The 26,318-nt window shown below is 39.4% G+C and overlaps 1 protein-coding gene across 31 annotated transcripts in view; it reads right to left on the bottom strand.

Annotated features, from left to right (window-relative positions):
- BNC2 (basonuclin zinc finger protein 2) overlaps positions 1-26,318 on the bottom strand; it is a 460,480-nt gene that overhangs the window by 318,251 nt on the left and 115,911 nt on the right. For 22 of the 31 annotated variants that reach the window (XM_054500788.2, XM_054500787.2, XM_054500789.2 and 19 more), the window contains exon 2: positions 7,048-7,173. The exons of 6 other annotated variants lie outside the window; for them this stretch is intronic. In XM_054500788.2, coding sequence (XP_054356763.1) covers positions 7,048-7,173 — 126 coding nt within the window. Of the gene's footprint in view, positions 1-795; positions 830-3,927; positions 4,038-7,047; positions 7,174-26,318 lie in introns of those variants that run through there. 3 more of the 31 variants (XM_063649470.1, XM_063649484.1, XM_063649479.1) reach the window with 2 other exon arrangements.

Below are 26,318 nucleotides of genomic sequence, written 5' to 3'. Positions count from 1 at the left end.
CATCTGTTGGCTTTCCCACATTTACTGATAGTGAGAGATGGACCATGGAAATTATGAAGTCCACCAAACTAGGTTTCACTGCATCCAAGTTAAAGACATTGTGTGAATGTGAATACCTCCCCCCACACCACACCACATAAGTAGAAATATACTTACACAAAGTAAGAAACTCAAAAGCATTTTACAATGGTAAAATAGATTGGAGAACTGAAGGGAAAAAAAAGACAATGGCTCTGAAAGTGATTTCTGATGTTGATGATGTTTTAACGTTTAAAATCTTTCAAGAAAAGGAATGCACTATAACATGCCTTTCATATACTGGCTCTAATACACTAAATCCTAAACTTAAAAAGAAATCTTTATTTTCATATAACTATAGTAAAATTCAATTTATAGATTGCCGTAATTAAACATTTTCCCTGTAACTTTCAAGCTGACACCTTATTAAGCATTTCATAGCTCATGTTTTTGAGTAATCTGTAAAAAAGTCAGACATATATATTCTAAACCTGTGCTATAGGTGCCATGTTTTGGATAGTAATTAAAAGTTGTAATTGCAGGAAAATTTTACTTTTTAAAACCTTTTTGCATATAACTACACACTGTGCATGTACCCTCAATGAGATCCAATTAGTTACAAAAAATTTGCATTTCAGTTAGTGTGGAATAACAAGACTATAGGGAGGCACAATGCAATTCCACCAGCAGGGTAAAAAAGTGTGTTCTTTCTTGTTAGCTCTGTAAGCAATAATTCCCACAACCAACTGTTTAAAATGTTACTGATCTTTTCAGTACCTGAGTATTATGGTGGGTTTTGGGTTTTTCCCTCCATTTCCTGTAAAAAAAAAAAAAAAAAAGAAAGAAAAGAAAAAACCTATGTTGGTGTAAAAAATCAGCCACAATGAATACATGAAAACACAAGTGAGCAAAGAATTTTGTTTTGCATGTATGTTTGTAGGGTGTTTTCTTTGAGGGGAAGGGGATATAACCTATATTTTCTTCTTTCTACTTAATTTCTTTAAAAGCACATTGCTTTCATAAAATAAGTTATGTAACTGCAGGCAAAAAAAAACCTCATTGAGTTCTATGTAAATATATATGATTTTAGGATAAAAGCATACATTTACTGCACTGAGAAAGTACTCTAGGATTTTTATTTTTTCTGTCTCCAACAATGTAAATCCTGCACAAATATAAAATAAATGTGTAGTTTTTGTATACAATTTAACAAGCATCTCTAGAACTTCTCCTGGTTCACAGAACAATACCTGTAATTCCCTGGGTTGAGTTCAGCAACTGTTAACAGATTCTATAATCTGTAATGTGCTCTGCCTTTGCTCTTCTTTTATTCACTATTCATTTTCAAGGCTTGGTTAAGTACAGAGCTGGGTTAAAGATCAGTGGTTTTTCATGTGACACACGCTGGTATTCATCTAATGGTTTGTCAAGACAAAACTGTCCCTGTTCTTGCCAAAATAATAAAAACGACGCTCCACATCGCATGACAATCAGCACTTCCTTATGGCGAAACAACTCAAGCTTTTGTAATTCATTTATTTTATAGAAAAAAATGTTAAAAACTGGCTATCCAATCTTATATGTGGAATCAGGTTGCCATTCTCGAAGTAGAGTTTTAAAATGTTTTGCCCTCTCTTAATTCTACAGCAACATGTAAACTAGTTTCTAATCAAATCAGACTTTACCATATAAAAAATAATGCTGAAGATACAAATTCATATGGCATTAAGGTATATAACTTAATATATGCAAATTATGCAGCAGGCTGGACTCAGTCACAGAAGTGGGGGAACCAACTGAGGAAATGTCATTTTTCTTGAGAGCAAAGTATGGGACTTGCTTTCCAACATCTGTTGGGCTGTGTGAAATGTTAACAGATGTCTTAAGTGAAAAAAGAAGTAATAAAGGAAACCTCTTCTGAACAGATAATCCACCCAAATTTCCATATTCCTGAGGAAAGAAGTTGACAGCAACTTTTTTCCCTTGTGAAACCTGCCATCCTACTTTATTGTGTAAAGTTTCATTTTCTATGTGAAGTTAAGGGGAAAAAATTTTTGACTCACTGTAAAGAAATGAATAGAAAAGAAGTAAAACAATAATTTCAGTTCAGGTTTTTCCCTTTGTAAAAAATTATATCGTAATTTAAGCTGCCTGTTTTCCCTGGACTCACATATGTAAATTGATGGAAAGACAGTAAAAAGTTCACCTCCTCCCGCCCAAAAAAAAAAGAAAACTACACGCACAAAGATGAAATATTACTCTACTATGCTTACATTAACTCTATTGGCATGGAGTGGGGAGAAAGAGGAAGAGTAAAGAGTAGCTTGTAAGATAAAGTTCTGATATGAAGCCATCTCTACTCATAAAGGTACTCATCTTCACAATTAAGATTCACCTATCATTAGCCAGGCGTGGTGGCAGGCACCGGTAATCCCAGCTACTCAGGAGGCTGAGGCAAAAGAATCGGTTGAACTTGGGAGGTGGAAGTTGCAGTGAGCTGAGATCACGCCACTGCACTCCAGCCTGGGCAAAAAGAGCGAAACTCCATCTAAAAAAAAAAAAAAGATTCACCCATCCTTTACACCTAAGTCCCTGCACTCTCCCACTGGCTCCTAATTTCCTTTCATTACCATCCTTATGAGAGATGAAACACTCCTCTTAAAACAGCCAAGTGTTCCACAGCAGTAAAGTCTGATATTCCTGAAAAATTTTGGAGAATACTAGTTGGATCCCTGTATTTAAACTTTAAGGAACCTGGACAGCTACTTTCCTAGTTAACAATTCTCTTTTGGGTTACAACTTATAGATGATCTAGCCAAGCCTAAATGTAGCAGCCTTTAATTCCGATTAACATGTTGATGCAGGCATGCCAACTACTGGATCTAACCTAGTGCCTATATGTGAATGAATGAACTATACACCTATCTGCTTCTATACGTCTTCCTCTTTAGAAACACCTATATTCTATTGCTTATTCTCTTAAAAACCTAGGACATGAATTTGGGTTAACAGCTTATAGACGAACAAATTCAAAGTGCTCTTAAGGGTCTTTACAGATTCAAATAGGAAGGAAAAAGCTTGTGTCATCTCTGATTGCCAGCCTCAATCACTGGCCCCTCTCTCATTATAAGGGTCCATTAGAATTATACATGTTACTTCATATTTACAACTCTACCTTCTCCAGATGGTTCTGGCCACCTTGACTGGGCATTTCAACATACAGAAGGCTTCATCAAAACAGCCCGAAGATTTCAAGGGGCAAGATCATGGTCCAAGTTGGAAATAAGACATGAAGGCATGCCTTCAGTTTTCAGCTGGTTTTTGCCAAAGTATTGTGAGTACTATATGGTCCAGTGTTTACACATAAGAACATGATATCCAAGCCCGTGACAAAAGAAAAAATAATAACCACTCACCTACAGGGAGGGAGAAAGCTTGTGTACTGAAGACTTCATTACATGCCCTTAGACCAATAGAGGAAAATAGGCCTTCTAACATAAGGTTGGAGCAGGACCCAGGGTCAAATCACTTTAAACAGTGGCACAAACATCCTCCATAACTAAATATTATCTAAAAGCTTCACCCTTCTCAGCAAAAGGGAGAAACTGCTCTAGCTGACACGTGTGTCTATACCAACTGAAACAATCAATGTAATACAGTATCTGCTGACAGCCTAATCAGGGGCTCAGTTTCATAGAAACACATCAAGGAAATATCCAAAAGCCATAATCCCTTGATGCACTGCAAAAATTTTAAAATAAAAGGATTTGAGTAGGGTATGGTAGATGAGGTAGTTTACAAAATGTTAGGGAAATGATGAATCCATAGACTTAAGATATTTGCGGATAATAAAAGCAGCTGAGGTCAGCATGAATATTGTGCCTACAAAAGGTCAAACATTTTACCTACCTTGTTTTGGTTTAAAAAAAGAAAAGTGACTTTATTAATCTTCTCTCAAGTCCAAACAGTAACAGTGGCTTCTTTTTACCAAACCTATATTCAATGTTTTATGAGAAAATCTAGAAGGAAAGAACCAGTGATGGCTTTACTTAAATGAATTTAAAAAAAAAAAAAAAAAAAAAAAAAACAGGCTGGGGGCACACACAACGGGAAATTAACATGAACATGAAAGTTGCAAGAATTATAAAGGTAATGTTAATTTCTTTGTTTTTTGTTTTTGTTTTGAGACAGGATCTCACTCTGTCTTCTAGGCTGGAGTGCAGTGCCGTGATCTCGGGTTACTGCAAGCTCCACCTCCTGGGTTCAAGCAATTCTCCTGCCTCAGCCTACCCAGTAGCTGGGATTACAGGCGTGCATCACCACCCCCAGCTAATTTTTGTATTTTTTGGTAGAGACGGGGTTTCACCAAACCCTGACCAGGCCAGGCTGGTCTTGAACTCCTGGCCTCAAGTGATCTGCCCGCCTTGCCTCCCAAAGTGCTGGGATTACAGGCGTGAGCCACCATGCCCAGCCAAGATAATGTTAATTTCTTTATTTACTTCCTTCTAAAGTCTGTGGACCAAGAAGCTTGCAGCCTCAGTAAAGGTGTCATAATAATGGTTTAAATTACTGTCAGAAAAGAAGATTGAGATTCACCACCAACATCCAAGAAAATCATGTTGCAGGCCAGGCGTGGTGGCTCACACCTGTAATCCCAGCACTTTGGGAGGCCAAGGCGGGTGGATCACTTGAGGACAGGAGTTTAAGACCAGTATGGCCAACATGGCAAAATCCCATCTCTACTAAAAATACAAAAATTAGCCAAGCATGGTGGCGCATGCCTGTAATCCCAGCTACTTGGGAGGCTGAGGCAGGAGAATCACTTGAACCTGGGAGGCAGAGCTTGCAGTGACCCAAGATCCCGCCACTGCACTCCACTCTGTTTCCAAAAAAAAAAAAGAAAGAAAAAAGAAAACCATATTGCAAGGCAGAGCTCAGTACCTTACAAAATTATTGAAAAACTCAACACTGCCTTTAGAATTACACAGGAAAAAGCAACACTAAAAATGATACTCCTTCATATGCAATTTACAAACCTAACAAATAAACTTAAAAAATAAAATCCCAGTAAACTTAAAGTTTCAAAAATTTTTATAGAAACAGAGACTATTTATTATTATTATTATTATTGTTTATTATGATGATTATTTCTTTTTTTTTTTTTGAGACAGAGTCTTGCTCTGTCACCCAGGCTGGAGTGCAGTGGTGCAATCTTGGCTCACTGCAATCTCCGCCTCTCAGATTCAAGCGATTCTCCTACCTCAGCCTCCTCAGTAGCTGAGATTACACGTGCACACCACCACGCCTGGGTAATTTTTGTATTTTTAATAGAGACGGGGTTTCAACATATTGGTCAGGCTAGTCTCGAACTCCTGACCTCGTGATCCACCTCTCTCAGCCTCCCAAAGTGCTGGGATTACAGGTATGAGCCACTGGGCCCAACCTATTATTTTTTTTTCTTTTTGAGATGCATAATGGATACACTTTCGGCCTGCCTAGCTCTTTCACTCTTGTTGTGCAGGCTGGAGTGCAACGGCACCATCTCGGTTCAACACAACCTCCGCCTCCCAGATTCAAGCAATTCTCCTGCCCCAGCCTCCTGAGTAGCTGAGATTACAGGCATGCACCTCCATGCCCGGCTAATTTTGTATTTTTAGTAGAGACAAGGTTTCTCCATGTTGGTGAGACTGGTCTCGAACTCCCAACTTCAGGAGATCCACCTGCCTCAGTCTCCCAAAGTGCTGGGATTACAGGCAAGAGCCACCATGCCCAGCTCGGCCTATTATTTTTTAAGAGATACGATCTTGCTCTATCGCCCAGGCTAGAGTGCAGTGCACAATCATTGCTCACTGGAACCTCAAACTCCTGGCCTCAAGCAACCCTCCCACCTCAGCCACCACACCTAGCTTTTTTTTTTTTTTTTTTTTTTTTTTTTTTTTTTTAAGACAGTCTCGCTATGTTGCCCAGGCTGGAGTGCAGTGGCGCAATCTTGGCTCACTGCAAGCTCCGCCTCCCAGGCTCACGCCATTCTCCTGCCTCAGCCTCCCAAGTAGCTGGGACTACAGGCGCCCGCCACCACACCCTGCTAATTTTTTGTATTTTTAGTAGAGACGGGGTTTCACCATGTTAGCCAAAATGATCTCGATTTCCTGACCTCGTGATCCACCCACTTCAGCCTCCCAAAGTGCTGGGATTACAGGCGTGAGCCACCGCGCCTGGCTTTTTTTTTTTAAAGATGGGGTCTCGCTGTGTTGCCCAGGCAAGTCTGGGAACTCCTACTCTCAAGCAATCTACTGGCCTTGATAGAGACTATTTATATACATACATATTTAAATCGAAAAATGTTGAAACAGAGCAAATGTTCATGAACTTAGAGATTGTTCCAAATTAAGAAACCCAAAAGATGCCAGAAACCTATTAATGGCAAGTTAAAAATACGAAGACTTAACAGGTCCCTTAGAAGATCTGCATAGTGATTGCCTTTGATGGAGAATAGTGGCTGGGCTAAGGGACACTTTTGGGGTTCAGGTAGTGTTATGTATCTCCATCTAGTTTGTGGTCCTGGGTATATTCACTGTGTAAAATTTATCACGCTGTACACTTTTATTTGTGCACTTTTCTGTAAGTATGTTAAACTTCAGTTTTAAAAGTTTACTACTAACACTATTAATATAGTATTATTATTAAAAATAGTGATAACAATAAACTAGCCCTAGAACAATAGGAAAGAAAGAATAGAAAAAGGAAAAGAGAAGTAAGTGCAGGTAGGGAGAGAAACAATAGAAGGCAGATACTTTATCACATTCAAAATCATTCAAATAACCATCATTAAATCTACTTTCAATGATTTCTTCAGAGGCAAGAAGTGTTAGGAAGCAAATAAATACCTGAGTTTCATAGAATGAGGATGAGTATGAAAGACAGTAAAAGAGTGGCAGAAGGAATAGGTGAGAGATATATCTTAACTAGGTAATCAAAGCATGCAGGTGTGTCCAAGTAACTTAAAGGGGAAAAAAAAAACCAACATACCTCAATTTGAGATGTATCAACCCCACAACATGGGACCTTGAAATATGCTGGCCAGTCTTGCTCACTAAGCCTGTCCTCTGATTTGTAATTAAGGCTATGTGGAGGTGGGGTGGGCCCAAGGTGTGCCTATTGAGAGATTGGGAAAGGAAATTACATATGCCCAAACAGTATTACTTAAAAGCACTGAGTACATCAAAACTTTTTTTTTAAGAAATTGCAAATATAACACACCAATGACCAACTAAACACATTTTTTAAGAGTTAATAGTTTCTAAGGCTGATAGTAGCCAACAGCTAAGTAAACTTTGGTGAGAACTAAAGTAACAAAGTGGGAATAACTGAATAATTTGCTGATTGATAATGGATACACTTTTGACCTGCCTAGCTCAATTTCTTACTCCCTTTTCTTCCACTTAATATGACACTTTTAACTGCTGTTAGGGAATACTAATCACTCCCCCCATCCACCCGCCCCAGCCCCCCGCCGTGCTCCCTTGCCAAGTACAAGAAGCTGTGGAGAACACAAAAGTTAAGACATACTCCTTGCTCACAAGTTTACAGTCTAGTACAGGAGATAAGCCATGAACAAAACAACCTTAACAAAAACAGAATAGGAAAAGAAACAAGAGCAGAATTCCATACAACTTAAGAGATCCCTTCCAGCCAGTATGGTTTTTAAAAAAAAAAAAAAAAAAAAAAAAGCTTCTACACCGAGGCACTCTCACACTGAGCGTTGATTATATTCCTAGAGAAGTAATACAGTTTGACTGGAACATAAGGGAAGATGTACATAGAAGAACAATCAATGAAATGGATGCAGTGGTTGATAGGAACTATTATAAAAGTAAGGGCCCTATACTCCACTACGAAGAGTTGCTATTTAGCCTGTTATCTACCAACAGTCCAAACTACCAAAAGCCTCTCAACAGCAGTAACATCTGATCATTATTTTGCTCCAAGAAGATTTATCTGGCAACAGTATGACAGATGGACTGAAGTGTGAAAAGACAAAAGCAGGGTCCAATTAGGAAGACATTAAACTAGGCCGGGCACGGTGGCTCACGCCTGTAATCCCAAAACTGTGGAAGGCCGAGGCAGGCAGATCATCTGAGGTCAGGAGTTTGAGACCATCCTGGCCAAAATGGTGAAACCCCGTCTCTACTAAAAATACAAAAAAAGTTAGCCAGGTGTAGTGGTGCATGCCTGTAGTCCCAACTACTTGGGAAGCTGAGGCAGAGGAATCACTTGAACCCAAGACGCAGAGGCTGCAGTGAGCGGAGATTGTGCCATTGCACTCCAGCCTGGGCAACAAGAGCAAAACTCCATCTCAATCAATCAATCAATAATCTGGGTAAATTACTGGCAATACGGCTGGAGAAAAAAAAAAAGGACAAGATACAGAAGATACTGTGAAGATAAAATCACGGGGACCAGAATGACTGTAACAAATGAGAAGTGTCAACAAGGACACTAAAGTTCTAATAGTCAGAGCACAGGAAAGTGGTAGCATTATCAACAGAAAGGGGGATGAACTCGTTTGTGAGAATATATAGCAAGTTTAGTATGGGGGGAACAGCAGATCATGCAGATAACCAGGCAACTGGAAATGTTAGAAAACAGATTGATACTGAAGTTATCACATCCAGCAGCCATCTACACAGACCTGAAACAAGAGATAAAACAAGTGGCCAAGGTTAGTATCTCAGGGGATATCCATGGTTATTAGGGGAAAAGACAGAAGGAACAACGTTAACAGGAGCATCGTGATTGTCCAACGTTCCACATGATAAGGGAAAACAGTTGACAGAAGATAGGATGCTTGAGAGTTTTAAATGATCTAGAACAACAAGACTTATATTTAGGGTATGGTTATAACCAAGTGAAATAGTAAGTAGAAGCAAATACAGTAAGAGCAAACCAAAAGGCATGGGAATAATAAATACCAAAATCAGAATAGTGCTTAAGGATGGAAAATGGGGAAAGGCAGATAGGGAGATTGACAGTGACTGACACAGTATAATTTAAATGGTAACTCTAGTCTTCAGATGTGTTTGTACATTATTAGTTCCTAAACTCGGGTCAATGAGTGTTCAACATACCATTCATGTATATTTGTGGCTAAAATATTTTATTAGGCTTTGTGTCATAAGAGTGAATGTCTTTGTAGATTGATAGGTATACAGAATCCATATTGCAGAGGAGTTAAGAAGTAAGCAAATTGAAGACAAAGAGGCAGAAAAGATAAAACATTCTTTGGAGAAATTCTGCAAAGAAAACAAGTAAGAGAAATGTGATCTGAAAAGTTAGAGGAGCTCGGCCAGGTTGTGTTCATAAGTTGGCAGTTTGTTTTTCACTACAGGGAAAAAAGAGACTATCACAGGCAAAAGGGACGAAGCCAACAGAGAAAAGGATATTGAAGATCTAAGCCAGAGGGAAAATGGTATGAAAGGGTCCGAGGAGAGAATATGATCAAGAGCACAAATGAAAAGGGTGCCCCTGGAGGGAGAAAAAAGAAACCCTTTTTTTCCCTCAGAAACCAAAGGTAAGAGATACAGAAACAAAATCTGTGGTTAAGAAATACATATATTAAAACTGCTCATGTTAGAAAACCAATTTATTACCAGTCTCTTCCACTAAACTGTACACTTCTTAAAAAAGAATTTATCTTTGCTAATTCAGGGTCTAACAGGGTGCTCAATAACAACAGCTACATGAACAAAATAATCATCTGAGAAAAGTTAAACATGGGGCTATCTGCTAAGGGAGACCTGATAGGAAGGAATCGAGGAGTACTAGAAGGAAGAAAACATTAGGTCCAACTGGAAAGGGTAAAATGAAACTCTGCTATAATCCCAGCACTTTGGGAGGCTGAAGTGGGCGATCACCTGAGGTCAGGAGTTCGAAACAAGCCTGACCAACATGGAGAAACCCCGTTTCTACTAAAAATACAAAATTAGCTGGGTATGGTGGTGCATGCCTGTAATCCCAACTACTCAGAAGGCTGAAGCAGGAGAATTGCTTGAACCTGGGAGGCGGAGGTTGCGGTGAGCCGAGATCACGCCACTGCACTCCAGCCTGGGCAACAACAACGAAACTCCACCTCAAAAAAAAAAAAAAAAATGAAACTCTGAATCAGTAAGAAATGAGTAACAGAAATGGCAAACAGTAGAACTCAGTCTGGGTTCCCACAAAAGCGTGAGAAATAATAAACAAGCTGACTGGGTCCAAGAAAGTATAGCTCAGAGTTCCTAGTTTGGGAAGTGAAATACTTAGAACCAGCAAGGAGTTCTCGACACAAAGAGAAAAATACCTTGCTCTAAAACATACACCATGCCAGGTGTGGTGGCTCACGCCTGTAATCCCAGCACTTTGGGAGGACAAGGCAGGTGGATCACCTGAGGTCAGGAGTTCAAGACCAGCCTGGCCAACGTGGTGAAACCCCATCTCTACTGAAAATACAAAAATTAGCCAGGTGTGGTGGTACACACCTGTAGTTCCAGCTACTTGGGAGGCTGAGGCACAAGAATCGCTTGAATTCGGGAGGTGGAGGTTGCAGTGAGCTGAGATCACGCCACTGCACTCCAGCCTGGGTGACAGAGTGAGGCTCCATCTCAGAAAAAAAAAAAACAAAATGACAACACATATACCTTGATGGGCAACAGTATGTTATAAATCATTGTCATTATGCAGCATTCTCATAGTATATAGTTCTTATGAAGAAAATAGAGTAAAACACTGAGAATTGATTTTAGATGAAATTACTTAGTCTTTGTTTAGGTTTTCCCAAATTCGAAGTGTTTAGTATGTAGTGTTCTAATGTCTATGAATTTATTTCTGGCTAGGAAATTCCCCAAAGCCAACAAAAATCAAAATACTTTATGCTACGTCACCTATGTGATTTGAACAAAGGCATAAAAGATGTGGAATAATTTCACTTCATTAATAAACATAAGACAAAGCTGAAGAGAGCCAAGTTCCACTCCTTATTGCCTGATTTCTGTCTCCAGAACTGCAGTTGTGGTCCAAAGTCACACCAGCTTTCTGTCCAATTAGCAAGGTGTGCATTAGCAGAACTCAGCACTTCTAGTCCAGAATCCCTCTGGAGAGCAGTGAAATGATGGGTTCCATCACCTGGCCAACATTAGCAACCGCCAGAGTCACCTTAGGGACACAGACAAAGATATTCATCTACTGTACTGGCAGCCCCTACAGCCTGCCTTCCTAACAGAGTCCTTTCTGTGAAGACCACTATCTAAGTGACCTGTCATAGAGCTTTATCAAGCAGCATTAATACTGTGGGCCAAAATGAGATTGATCTTTGAGCTTCGTGGTCTCCTGTTGTCAACAGTGCATTATAAAACCAATACTAAATACTTTATAAACAGGTCTCCCTACAGTATATTAGAAAAACAGTGCATATTTCATGCCCCATAGTTAGGTAGCCACATATCCATCAGACTAATAAATTATTTATTAGGTGCTCAGAAGTGCAATAAGAGTCAATAAACTAACTTCTGGATACTTATAAGCTACTATTTCACTGCAAATTGTACCTGAATGAGAAAACTGTCTCACTAACTGAATGGGGGATGGAAATAGCTCTCTCAAGTGTACTGTCAGAAGGAAGCATGGGCATCATGAGTGAGAAAGGACAAAATCCCCACACCCTGAAAAGAGTCCTAGTTTATTAAATTACAAAGAACCCATGCTCATTCCTTTTCTCTTGTGTATAGATTCCTCTGGTTCTACCATCCTTGGAGACAGCTCAGGGAAATAAAAATCGGTGGAAACACATTTCTAACACACCCTGAGTCAGGCCAGATGACAACCACCAACAATGGTTTGCATTTGACATCTCCAAAGAAACTACACGATGACTTGAGTGTACAAGCTTTCTGCTACATGCATAGCACAGAATTTCAAATTTATTAATCTAAGGTTTAGAGCAGACTTTTTACTTTTTTTTCCCATGTTTGGTTAAAGCTCCTAAGCCTACAGACACCCTGTGCTCTGTCCAACACTATAAGGCATCTCTTTCCTGGTTCTACCCCTCTGAAAGAGGACCTTCCATTCTAGAATGTATTCCAGCCCTTCAAAAAGGAATTTCTTCAAAAGGAGTTATTTCTCAAACTATCAGAGGCGTGGACCTTTGTGTAGTATTGTGGGTGTCATGGTTTCACATGTTGGCCACATTAATACCGGAGAGCAAGCATCTGTAACCCACAGCTGTGTGTGCTCCAGCCCCAAAGCACCCGCAGGGCTGATGCCAATGCAAACCACTCTTCCCATCCCACATCTGAACCACACTGGTTTTCTTCAGGAGCCAGAGGCTGAGATACAGTTCTGAAAATGAAGGTTTGGGGTTCTTTCCATTCACATGATGGGTATAGGGTGTTGAGAGGAATACTGCCAGATGGACTGGCTCCTTTTTTCTCCCTCATTCCATACCAAGTGAGTAAACCATAAAGAGGCTTATGGTGTCAAAGGGTATTCCAAAATACCTCAGGGGAAAAACCTAAATGGATAAATACATAGATTTTGTTCACACTATTCTCGGTTTTTTTCCCCTACCATCTTATACTTTTATTCCTACAGACTGCAGTTTGTTTGTTTGTTTGTTTGTTTGGAGACGGAGTCTCGCTCTGTCACCCAGGCTGGAGTGCAGTGGCGCGATCTCTGCTCACTGCAAGCTCCGCCTCCTGGGTTCATGCCATTCTCCTACCTCAGCCTCCCGAGTAGCTGGGACTACAGGCGCCTGCCACCACGCCCGGCTAATTTTTTTTATATTTTTAGTAGAGATGGGTTTTCACCGTGTTAGCCAGGATGGTCTCGATCCCCTGACCTTGTGATCCACCTGCCTCGGCCTCCCAAAGTGCTGGGATTACAGGCGTGAGCCACCGCGCCTGGCCCAGACTGCAGTTTTTAAGGTTGAAAAATATTTTATGTCGGTATGAAAAAGTGGAACTAAAGGAAAAACGTGGGAGAGACTTAGTTTCACATCAGTTTCTCAAAAAGACCTCCCAAATCCTACAAATAATGAATGCTAATGTAAAAATATAGGAGAAGACTGGTTTCTTGTATTAGTTTTGCTACTACAACCACTACTGCTAAGATGATTATTCATATTAATGAGTTTGGTATGTAGACAAACTATAAAAGACGTAGTCTCTGACCTCAAGTACTTATCTCTGTCTTCTGGGATTTACTCCTCCTGCTAGATTTACTTTTATTCTTCATACCCTTGCCCAGAGGAAGTGATCATCACTCAGGACTTGGAGCATTTCCATGGGTGGGGTTTAAATATGACAATGAGAAGAAAGAGAACTTTTGCCCTTGGACACAGACAACGTTGGCCCCAAAGCTCAGGATATCTAGTTTGTGGCAAGGAGAAATATAAACTCCCTGTGAAATTTTTACACTGGTCTCACTGAGCTTTATCAGAAGAACTGTGTAAAATGTGAAAGCTTATAGCATTTCAGTGCTTTATCACATCGTGCCCACATATGCAAATACATGTACATGAAAGAACTAACAGTAAACAATTTCTCTTTATCCTTTATAGTGTTATTTACATTTTGTGTGTGTGCTTAGAGCATCTATAGAAGAAACATATCCAGGAAATCAATTTTGCCAAGTGGTTAAGTGTCAGAGTTCTGCAGCGCAATTTCTTGGGTTTGAATAACTGCAGAACATTTTACTAATTGTGCGATCTTGGCAAGTTACTTATCCAAAGTTCATCTCTAAAGTGGAAATAAAAGTACCTGTTCACAGAATTGTTGTGAAGGTTAAACATTTTTATTAGTGCAAAAGGGGTAGCCAAGCGCCTAGCATACAAGTACTAAAATATCAGTTGCTGCGTAGGTATGTGTGTGAAAAGAAATTTCAAAGTAGAAGACCACAGGCCAAGTTTGGCTTCAGATGTGTTTTGCTTGGCTCCTCCTAAGTGAGTGTGTATGAGTGTGCATATGTTTAATTAATGACCAACATGTAAAACACAAGAAATTTTAAATTAAAATATGGATATTCAGCTGCTGAGGGAATGGGCAGGGAGAGGCAAAAGGTGAGGCATTAAAGAATTAAAGATATGGTAACAGAAACGTATGTTCCTTCCTGACAACAATCAGCAAGGGAGGAGTAGAAACTACTCCCTGCAGCACGTACTTTCATTTTATACCCTACCAGGTTCTTGCAATTCCTTTACTTGCCTGGCCACTATTGCCATCTAAGTTCATGATGCCTGGCCTACAAGCATCCATTAGCATATATGGAGAGTTCATTCACACATAAATGAAAGTCATACTTAAATAAAGTATCAAGTACCAAAATGTTTTCTATTATGCCTGTCTCTGATAAAAATAACACTGAATTGCATTCCATTACTTTTGCGTTTTCCTAAACCCTAGATTGTTTATTGTAGTATATATATAAGGAATAAGTAAACCCATTACATGTGACTGTATCAGGGGCCCTGCTGCAAGTACAGACATGGGCTTTGAGACAGCTACTTTTTCAGTAACAGTGGTTCTCAAATATATTTGCTTTAACTAGGGGAGACCTTTTTTGAAAAGAAAAAAATATTGATATTGTGAATATATGAGACAAGTAGTATAAAGCCTGGGCCCCTTGGCTTCTGCAGCCTGACACACACAGAATTGTAAGGTCATACCAAAAAAATTTTAGGAAACAGATCTAATCCCATTGCTTTACTATACAATCAAGGAAACTGAGGCAAAGTCAAAGAATAAACTGGTAGCAAAGCCTGGACCATATTTCATGAATTGGTTCTCCTAACTGTGTTTACACCGGAGCTCAAAGCAGTCACCCAGGAGGTTGATAATCTAGTAGTATACCAGATTTACTCTTTGCAACTTGTGAGAACTGACTATTAAATTTTTAGGAAACTTACAAGCCAGTTGACTTCATATTGGCCATGTTGAACCTGACTGCAATCAGTGTCAGAGTCCCCCACATTTAACCCTATGAACCTTATTAAACTCGTTTTTGTTTTTTGTTTGCTTTTTGAGACAGGGTCTTGCTGTCACCAAGGCTGGAGTGCCATTGTCCAATCTCTGCTAACTGCAACCTCTGCCTCCTGGGTTCCAGGGATTCTCGAGCCTCAGCCTCCAGAGTTGCTGGGATTACAACCATGTGCCACCACGCCCGGCTAATTTTTCTATTTTTAGTAGAGACAGGGTTTCACCATGTTGGCAGACTGGTCTCGAACTCTTGGCCTCAAATGATCTGCCCTCCTCAGCCTCCCAAAGTGCTGGGATTGCAGGCGTGAGCAACCTCGCCTGGCCTAAACTTAAAATTTGGCCAGGGGCAGTGTGGCTCACACCTGCAATCCCAGCACTTTGGGAGGCCGAGGCAGGCGGATCACGAGGTCAGGGGATCGAGACCATCCTGGATTAACACGATGAAACCTGTCTCTACTAAAAATACAAAAAATTAGCCAGGCGTGGTGGCAGGCGCCTGTAATCCCAGCTACTTGGGAGGCTGAGGCAGGAGAATGGCGTGAACCCTGGAGGCAGAGCTTGCAGTGAGCAAAGATAGATAGCACCACTGCATTCCAGCCTGGGCGACAGAGCGAGACTCCATCTCAAAAAAAAAAAAATAATAATGATAATCCATGTAATTGAAAAAGAATTATACTTTCCACCTAACAGATATTAAAACATCTGAAATTATTCCATTTTTAAAATATACAAAATATCACACCACGCAAAGAAATACAAAGTATACTACGAAAGTACAGATTATTAAAATTTTACAAGCACAACCACTGCTTGAGATGTTCACATTTGGCCAAGTTAGGCATCTTCACAGGGTACCTAAAATTTGTCCTTGTACCCGCTTCCAGAGATTTGAGAAATTTCATGAAAAGTTTCAAGAAAACCAAGCCAGACTCTTAAGAGTTACAGAATAAATCTACACATAAATGTGGACTTCTTACTACGTACAAGACACTGTAAGTTTTATAAAAGATACAATTACAGTAAAATCTCAGCATCCAGAGCTCTTAGGAAATTAATCATTCTGGAAGGGCACAGAGTCAAGGAGATGGAACTTTATATTTATTGAGCACCTGTTGTGTGCCAGGTACTATGCAAAACATAAAATATTTTTTCATTCATTCTTCACAGGTCCTCTGAGATAAGTATTATTATTCTCATTTTACCAATAAGGAAATCGAAGCTAAGAGAGTTTAGTCACTTGGCCGAAGTCTTATATTAAGTGTCAAACTGGGAATTCAAGACCAAGTTGGTCTGATTTCAAAATATGTGCTCATCCAAATATCCAGCATTGCCTCTCCAGGTTTCTACCATTTTAGACAAGAATTTTCTGAAAAGGTGCTGCCTATTACCCTGTTTTAAGCAGGACATATCTTTCTTGATAATTAAACATCAATTAATATCTGGTAATATCTTTAGGCTTCTAAGTGCTTAGGGTCTCCTATTTGACTTGGCATGGGAAAGAGGAGCTCTGGGAATGCTCTATTTTTTTAAATTCAACTATCTATCATTTTATCCTTTCATAGTTAGTTGTAATTATTAATTGTTTGCCTAATATTTGCCTTCTTCCCAGTTCTAGAATTTGCTATTTTATTTTACTATGAGTCTTTCCAATGGAATATTAAGTAGTCATTAAGAAGAATGGAAAAAAAAACTGTAAGTACAGATAAACAACATCTCCAAACAAAACACGAGTAAAAGGCAAGATGCAGAACAGTAAATACTGTGTACTATCATTTATGGAGAAAGAGAAAAACAGGAGAAAGATAGAGTAGAAAAGAAAAACTGAGGAGGTAACAAATACTTCTAAAACGGGGCTAAGCTATTGCTAGAAATACCTTTAAGGATCTGGCAAATAAGTCTGGGTGTGATGGCTCACGCTTGTAATCCCAGCACTTTGGGAGGCCGAGGCAGGAAGATTGTTTGAGCCTAGGAGTTCAAGACCAGCCTGGGCAATATGGCAAAACCCATCTCTACAAAAAATACAAAAATTAGTTGGGCGTGGTGGTACGTGCCAATGGTCCCAGCTACTCCAGAGGCTGAGGTGGGAGGGTCACCTGAGCCCGGGGTGGTCGAGGCTACAGTGAGTCCTGAGCGTGCCACTGCACTCCAGCCTGGGCAACAGAGTGAGACACTGTCTTAAAAATTTAAAAAGAAGGAATCTGGTAAACAGAAAAAAAGGAGAATTTGGCTGGGTGCGGTGGCTCATGCCTGTATCCCAGCACTTTGGGAGGCCGTGGTGGGTGGATCACTTGAGGTCAGAAGTTAGAGATCAGACTGGCCAACATGGTGAAACCCCATCTCCACTAAAAATACAAAAATTAGCCAGGCTTGGTAGCAGCCGCCTGTAGTCCCAGCTACTCAGGAGGCTGAGGCAAGAGAATTGCTAGGACCCAGGAGATGGAGATTGCAGTGAGGCGAGATCAGGCCAATGCACTCCAGCCTGGGCAACAGAGCGAAACCGTCTCAAAAAAAAAAAAAAAAAAAAAGCAACGGACCATTTGTTTTCTCTGTGTAAGCCTCTGTACTTTTTTTTCACTTTTTATACTATATATATATATGAAATTAACAAAATAAAAAAATTAATATATAATGATGGCCCTGAAAACCAGAGAGTTTTGGAATTTTCAGGTTCTAAGCAATATATGGGGGAATGACTATCTTAGAAATTCAGTATGTAAGCTTTGTTTCATTCTCCAGGATGCTCAAAGCACAGTTCCCGCCTGCTTTTCAACTGTGCTCATATTAGCCCAGTATGAATATTTAAAACAAAGTCCTCTAATTTCACATCATTTACAGGATAGCTGGAGAGACTATATGTAAATGTACAAGTTAAATAAAAGATGTAAATAACCACTCTTACAAAAGTAGAAGTCTACAAATCAGTACATGTGTTGTTAGTTATAATACATCCAGGAGCATACGTTATTTGGTTAAAAGAGCAATTTGAGCCAAGATTCTTAGACTAAGGAGAATATCAAAAGGCAAAGAGAAGAGAACATTCCAAATGGGTGGGGGAAGCACGAATAAAAGTATAATAATCCCAGCACCTTGGGAGACCAAGGCGGGAAAGTCAACCCGGTTGTTTAAGATCAGCCTGGGTAATAGAGTGAGATCCCATCGCTACAAAAAAATTTAAAATTAGCCAGGTGTGGTGGCACATGCCTGTGGTCCCAACTACTCAGGAGGCTGAGGTGGGAGGATTGCTTGAGCCTGGGAGGCTGAGGCTGCAGTGAGCCATGATCGTGCCACTGCTCTCCAGCCTAGGCAAGAGAAAGAGATCCTGTGCTTTAAAAAAAAAAAAAAAAAGTGTAAGGAACTGTTCCTTGGATAGATGAAAGATATTAATTAATAAGACATGAGATTAGAAAGCGTATATACAGGCAAACTGTAGAGGCCTTGAAATTTGGACTTCAAATTTCTGAACACAATAGTTAAGTAACAGAAGTTATGTTTCATCTAGGAATGGTGAATGCAGCAGAAAACAGAAGTATTAAATTAGGGGATTTGTTTGTATTCAAATATTCCCCTAGAACATAAGCTCTAAGAACGAGGAATTTTATCAGTTTTATATTCATTTATACTGCATGCATTTACACTTGAAACTATAGTAGACACTAATAGGAAATGGACAGCCCATCACAGAGCATGAGGGCCTAAACTAGGTAATTGTGAGAAATAAATTAACAATTTAGAGTTTTGTTTTCTGTTTTAAAGAATCTACGAGAACTGATGCCTAAAATAATTTTAGCTCTAAGGGAAAAGAAGCTAAAGATAATTATAAGATTTCTAGCTGGAAAAAATGGTGAAGGCAGAAATATAATTTGATATTTATATTTGTACCAATACATGTACCATACAGTTAAAATATTTCTACCTAAAAATATTTTCTGAAATTAAAAATGGCTGAACACTAAAATTATGCTCTATCTTCAATTCTCTACCATCTACTACTGACTGGCATCACACCCAACAGCATATGGCTTTACCACTCATCTCTAAACTAATGTCATGTCATTCCCCTTACAGAACCTACTTTTGCCTTGCATTATGGAGATGTTGGACATCATCTATACATTTGACCAGGGGATCATCTAACCTGTCAGATGGGAATGGGCATCCCTCCAGAATGCCTGGCATACCCATTGAGCAAATGCAAGAGAGCTCTCAAACAAACTCTAGAATCTGCCAGATTTCTACAATAGAATATCCTTCTTACTTAGGTCCCAAGTTCAGTATCTCTGAATTAGACCGTAACACATTCTTGCCAAAACCGCTGCCACCCTGTTTTCAACTCTTTGTTAATGAACGATTAAGCCTCCCACTCACCAAGGCTTGAAAGCAAATTCATGCCTGCTTCACCACTATATTCCTACCATGCTTGGCATGCTGCTACATATTCAGAAATGTTGAAAAAATTGGGTGAATGAATGAACACAAGATGAATAAATGAATGATTACAGTAACACAGAAGTTTCTGGGCTAGGGAGATGAATTCAGGAGATGCTTCCATTGACTGGTACCTCAGCGGCAATGGCAGGCATTGCTAACCAAGTACAGAGTTGTGTCTTTTTTCTCTGGCCCACCTCAGACTCTCAAAGCATTCACCAACCATCAGCCTAAATTCACCCACAAGATTAAATATATCTGTCATCCCAGAATTATACCTTTTTTTAACATTCCAAATTGGTATCATTTAAAAAGCTTTTCCAGGTAAGCACAAGGAAAATATTTAAAACATCACTGAAGTCTAAAAAAAACTACAAAACTGTGAAATAAAAAAAACTACAAAACTGTGAAAACTTAATTCTAAAATATTCTCTTAAATTGCATTGAAAATGGTTTTTTTAAAAAAAAAAACCCTAGTATATTGTGAGCACTAGAGTACTGGATGAGTAAATGTAAACTAAGGAGTTCATGCGTTCTCCATGATCCATTCAGCACACAAATGTTACATGCTTTCAAGGAAAACATAGCATCACATCTAAGAAATCAGCAATGAACTCTCTCAAGAAAAAGTCTTATCTTTGCTCCCTTTCAAGAAATCTCCCTATCTCTCGACTTCCCTTGCATTGCAGATTAATTTTTCTCACAATAAAAGTAAATATCAAACACTGTGAAGAGTCATAAATCATATAAGAAGTTATTACAATTGTTCTAGAAATATAAAGCTGCTGTCCCCAGCACAATAATATATATATATATATTTAAAGATTTTTAACAATTATTTTCAGCCGGGCGCAGTGGCTCACGCCTGTAATCTCAGCACTTTGGAGGCCGAGGCAGTTTTATCACTTGAGGTCAGGAATTCAAGACCAGCCTCGCCAACATGGTGAAACCCCATCTCTACTAAAATACAAAAATTAGTCGGGCATGGTGGCAGGCGCCTGTAATCTCAGCTACTCGGGAGGCTGAGGCAAGAGAATTGCTTGAATCCGGGAGGCAGAGGTTGCAGCGAGGCCAGATCACACCACTGCACTCCAGCCTGGACAACAGAGCAAGACTCTCAAAGAAAAAAAAATATTTTCATCTTAATAAGATAAAGATCCAGTTTTTTATGTATGGTAACTTGAACTCCTAGCTGAAGACAAAATTAACTGTTCTAATAATTTCTTTTAAGAAATTACGTCTTTTAAAAAATAAGAGATCCGACGATAAACTGGGTTTACATTTCAGATGGTAAGCTGTTTTGGCTCATTTTGTTTTGTTAAGCTATGTTTTACTAGTGCTTGAATAATAATAATAATAATAATAAACACAAACTACTACGAAAAATTAAAGGCTACAATATTTGCAAATGCTTTCACTTCCTTTTTAGATAGTCCAAAGCCCACTGCTTTAAATACAATTAACTATAACCTGAAAGTTTAGCTTCAAGGCACATTTAGACTGTATCTTCACAATATTACAACAACTGATCAATTAAGTCAATGTGTTTGGGGGGCAGTAGTAAGTCAAATGGGACATTTCATGCTGTTGTACACAAAATAACCAGCTGACTGAAGCTGTGAACTAGTAGTTTAATCTTAGAAGTAAAATTCTTATCCAGTCTTAGAGAACAAATCATTCTTACAAATTACTTGGCAATCACACATTTTAAATACAGCCTCTCAAATTGCTAGATTTTTTTAATGACACAAGTTATAAAATAATCTGTATAGTTTTCTTTTTATTCTAGATTCTCTCTCTAGAAACATATATATCATCAAGTAAACAAAATCGCAACAATCTTTTTTGAAATAAGAAAGAATACAATAACTTGCCATATTTGTGCATTCCAAAGAAGCTACAGGAGTGTGAGCTGGCACAGCCAATGCTAAATGTATTCCACATGGTTATTAGCCAGTAAGTTTTGAAAAAGGGAGAGAAAATCTGACACTTAGGGTTTCTAAATGAATACAGTGCACTACATTCACTCTCAGTTATGATTCTGGATGCATAGTTTAATATGATTAAAAATTTACAGAACTGCACAGAGCCTAATGTCAGGATGTTTCCATGTCCCTCAACATCATATGAATATCCCAGGTCAAATATAACATGACACTAAAGGTCTGGAAACAAAGTGGATGACCTGAAACTGTGTATTTTAACAGATCTCATTGACTCTTCTTTTCAATGACTGTGGGACAAACACAGCAGTTTGAATATTAACAATGGCTGTTAAGGTAAAGCTTAATCCCAAATGTGTAAGCATAAAACTACATTCTTCAAAAAGATTTTAGAGTATATTCTATTAAATCCTGAAATGCATGTCCTGGTAAATTTCTATATAAATTTGATTTACAAATTCCAGTGAAAATGTGCCACAGCTGGCAGAATAAATTACTGCAATAAATCATTATTAAATAACTGTAAATCTTTGTAATGACATAAAGCCTAACTTTTAAAAGTATGCAGAAGTCAACATTTGGTTCAAGAAAAGCACTCTTCACACGGGAAAGCAAATTACAAAACTTACCATGCCAACACTACAATGTGATTCAGTGACTAAACAGGGAAATAAAATTCACATAAATAATACTTAAATCTACAGTGGAGTTGTGTTCACTATTGCATCAAAGCAAATTGTATGGCAAGGGGTAAAAAGACTCAAGTTTTTAACAGTATCAATCACACTGCCAACGGGTAAGTCTTACATGTACAGCTGGATCCAATATTTTGTTAGACAGTAAAAGCATATTCCAGGTATCAATCAGCAAGCCCAGTTTGTCCCTTCTCTGAAGCTTCATAAATATTTCTTTAAAATAAACTATTTTTCCACCACCACCCTCTCTTCCATATAGAACACCATCCTACTTCAAAATAAACTTTAAAAATATCTATACAGAGTTCTATTCTTTTTGATGTGGAGCAGATGGGTAGTTACAGTAATCCATTACTTTAGATATCACTTGAAGTGAATCACACTGAATGTCTGTGCCTTACTGAGTGCTCTGAAGCTTCCATATGCCAAAGTGCAGACACTTCGTACTTGTGTCACAACCAATGGGGTCCATGGCTCCAGCCCAGATGGGCTCCAGCAAAGCGAGAAGCCTCAGAGTGCCCGCTTACAGCCTGTAATTGCTGCCTCTGTCTCTCAGAAAGGGTAAATTATTAACCGACACTCTCAGACTGTCTAAGATAAACTCATTAGAACTGTTAGTCTACAGAATATTTCACACTGCCAGTTGATAAAATCTTTGTCCAAGGCATCACTGCCTACCTTTCTTATGTATTTATCTTCAGCTCACAGTCAGTCATCACAAAATGAAATGTCCCTGAGTGCCATTTCTACCTGTTTTCCTACTTGCCAAACCCCAGTTCCCTAAAGTGTCTCTGGATAAGAACCTTTGCCTCCTCCACCAAGTGCAGAATTTATCAGTATATGAGTCTGATTCAGAAAAGCTGCCCCCAACCCAACAAACTTGCAAACTGACCTGTCCAATATAATAAAGAGCAAAGGTCACTGCTATTTTAATCCAGATCAAAATATTTTTGTAAATACAAATGAGAGGGTCTTTCCCTCACCCCATATTTCATTTTCCAATTATAGGTTCAGTTATAGGTTCAAATAGCCATCTCTTTTTCTTTTCTGTTTTTTTCTTTTTTCTTGAGACAGAGTCTTGCTCTGTCGCCCAGGCTGTAGTGCAGTGGCACAATCTCCACTCACTGCAAGCTCCACCTCCCAGGTTCAAGCGATTCTCCTGTCTCAGCCTCCTGAGTAGCTGGGATTACAGGCATCCACCACCACGCCCAGCTAATATTTGTAATTTCAGTAGAGATGGGGTTTCATCATCTTGGCCTGGCTGCTCTCGAACTCCTCACCTCAGGTGATCTGCCCGCCTCAGCCTCCCAAAGTGCTGGGATTAGAGGTGTGAGCCACCGCACCCAGCCCCAGCCATCTTGTTTTCAATATGCAGCAACTGATTCACTAAGATCATTATTAAATGCATCCACCCAACAAGGACTTGAGGGCCACAGTCAGGTATTTCTTCCCAACAAGATACTTCCCCCTTCACCTCCACTTCCAATCCACACAAAGCCATTCTCCGCATATTGCCCACACTCATGGGAGAGCAAAGCATCTGTGCTGTGGCCTCAAAACCTGACACATTCCAGACCAAATAAATACACCAGAAAAAGGATACCTGACTCTGTAAAAAGGTATAAACATCTAAAAGTTATGTGTGGAAATAACTGAAAATATTTCCAAATAAGCAACAGTTCAAAAAGAGAGAGCAAGACAGCATGAGAAGACACATAGCCTCAAATGGAGGGAGGCAGAAGCACACTGGGTGCAGGAAAACAGTCCACAGGAGACCCAGGGGACTGAAGAGAATGCATAATCAGTGAACAAAAGGAAAGGAGGCTGTGGGGGGAAACCACCTCAGAACATACCCTATTAACAGAAAAGGGCAGGAGTCTAGATTACAAAAGTAGGTGATGTAAACTTTTAGCTACATTATCCAGGAAAAGTAGTCAAAAGATGAAAATGTCGACCACTGCTGCGCTTAACCATTAGGGTAATATCCCTATGCTAACTATGTGACTATATAACAAAAGAGATGACCTCCCATCCTTTCTTCCCCATCCCACCGTTCCATGTCCCTAAGCCACCCAGTACATTCCCAGGGTTCAGTACTACCTGTTGACGGCTAGTAAATGTCTGTATTTAGCCTAGATCTCCCTTCTCCACTATGAATGCACTCCTGTCATTTCCGGGGCAGTGTCTAATAGAAACTTCAAACTTGACATCTTCCCAAGTGTCTGTCTTATTACTCCTCAAATCTGCTCCTCCTCCAGCGCTGCCCACCTCAGTAAATGGTACCATCTGCTATTGAGGGCTTGGAAAATGATTTTCTCCATTTATAAAAGACCATTTTATCCTTCTCCGCTTTTCTTAGGAGTGTTTCCTTGGAGACATCGTGAATCTGAGTCCTTACTCTAACCTTTGGAACAGAGATAAATCTCTCTAAGGATTAAGTTCAGTCTCCAGTTTTTACAGTGTAGAGATACGTCTAAGTCATGTGCCAAACCAACTCTAGATATGTGAAAAACAAACCTCTGGGATTAACTCAAGTGTCTCTCATGAGATGTACAGAAGACTATCACAAGGGACAACCCTTTCTTTGTCTCTCAAAGGGATGAGAAGTTATTAAGAATATACTTTCTTCTGATGTTCTGTATTAACTGTGATTTTGTCCCCAACTTCATAGCCACTTTTGAGATATCTTACATACCTGCAAAATCTTTTTATGCCTACTCAATAATAAATTATATTCTCTCTCTCTTCGCTGTGGATAATATGTCTTTTTTGTTGGCATGATTATTTTATTTCCCCAACTACCTCTCCCTGCCCCCTGACACCCCACATGCAGTCAATCTCCAAATCTTTCTAGTTTATCTCCTAAGTATCTCTGGATCTATCCTCCATTCCTCTCTCTATTACTCTGGTACAGACTCATATTTTGACAGTTCAAACAGCCTCCTACCTCAGCTTCTTGGAGTCACCTTTTTCTCCCTTCCAATACATTCTTCAAACTGCAGCTGAGGTTCCAAAATCATTTAAGTGGACCCTGTAAGATTTGATCTCTGCCAACCTAACCACCTTATCACCTTCTCACAGTGATCCCAGATTTTCTCTGCTCCAGACATTCTTTCTTTGCTTTAAAGCTTTTTTCTTTCCTCATTCCTGAACCTCTTCCCTTGCCTTCAGAAATGGTTTCTTAAACTAGACCTAGGCCGGGCACAGTGGCTCACGCCTATAATCCCATCACTTTGGGAGGCCGAGGCGGGGAAATCACAAGGTCAGGAGATCGAAACTATCCTGGCTAACACAGTGAAACTCTGTCTCTACTAAAAATACAAAAAAAATTAACCGGACATGGTGGCGGGCGCCTGTAGTCCCAGCTACTCAGGAGGCTGAGGCAGGAGAATGGCCTGAAACTGGGAGGCAGAGCTTGCAGTGAGCCAAGATCACACCACTGCACTCCAGCCTGGGCAACAGAGCGAGACATGTATACATATGTAACTAACCTGCACGTTGTGCACATGTACCCTAAAACTTAAAGTATAATAATAATAAAATAAATTTTAAAAATAAATAAATAAAAATAGACCCGAGAAGGTAATTACCTATTCCTAAAGCACCCTGTACTACTTTCCAACACTGGTAATTATTTAATTTCTATCTTCCTTATGGGTCAATAAGCACCATGATGGTAGGGCTCTTTGAACCTATATCCCCAGTGCCTAGTACAGACAGACTCAATAAATACTTCTGATTGAATGTTCCAACATACTAGCCATGAAAGTAGACAAGCAGCTTAAAAGCTATTTAAAAGCATGTAGATTTACCTAATTTATTATACATATTTACAGTGATCTTAAACATCTTGCTATATGGTACAACATCTTGAATCCTGTCATTTTCTAACTAGATAGGAAACGATTATCTGAAGAATCAGAACTCCCCATCACCACTACTTTCTGGCTATCACCAGTGTCTAGCTTATCAAGACAGAGATAAACTCACTCATGCCCTGGCGCTTGAGTCCAATAAACCCTTGAGCAATTTCTTGACAACTGTCGAACATGACAAAAATAGAAATGTGAGAAATATCTGTCAAAAGTTTGGAGATACTTCTTAAGACCTAACACAGTTACATTCCTACATTTCCTTAAGCCCCTTTCTCAAAACTCCATTGTTAACAACAACATTAACAATAGCTAATGAAAATGTTGACTATGTAATTTTACTGTTTCCAACAATTATTG

Source organism: Pongo pygmaeus, chromosome 13 (genome assembly GCF_028885625.2).
Source record: "Pongo pygmaeus isolate AG05252 chromosome 13, NHGRI_mPonPyg2-v2.0_pri, whole genome shotgun sequence".
Lineage (NCBI taxonomy): Eukaryota > Metazoa > Chordata > Mammalia > Primates > Hominidae > Pongo > Pongo pygmaeus.
Note: the sequence above shows the minus strand (reverse complement) of the source record. Positions and strands in the feature narration are given on the sequence as shown.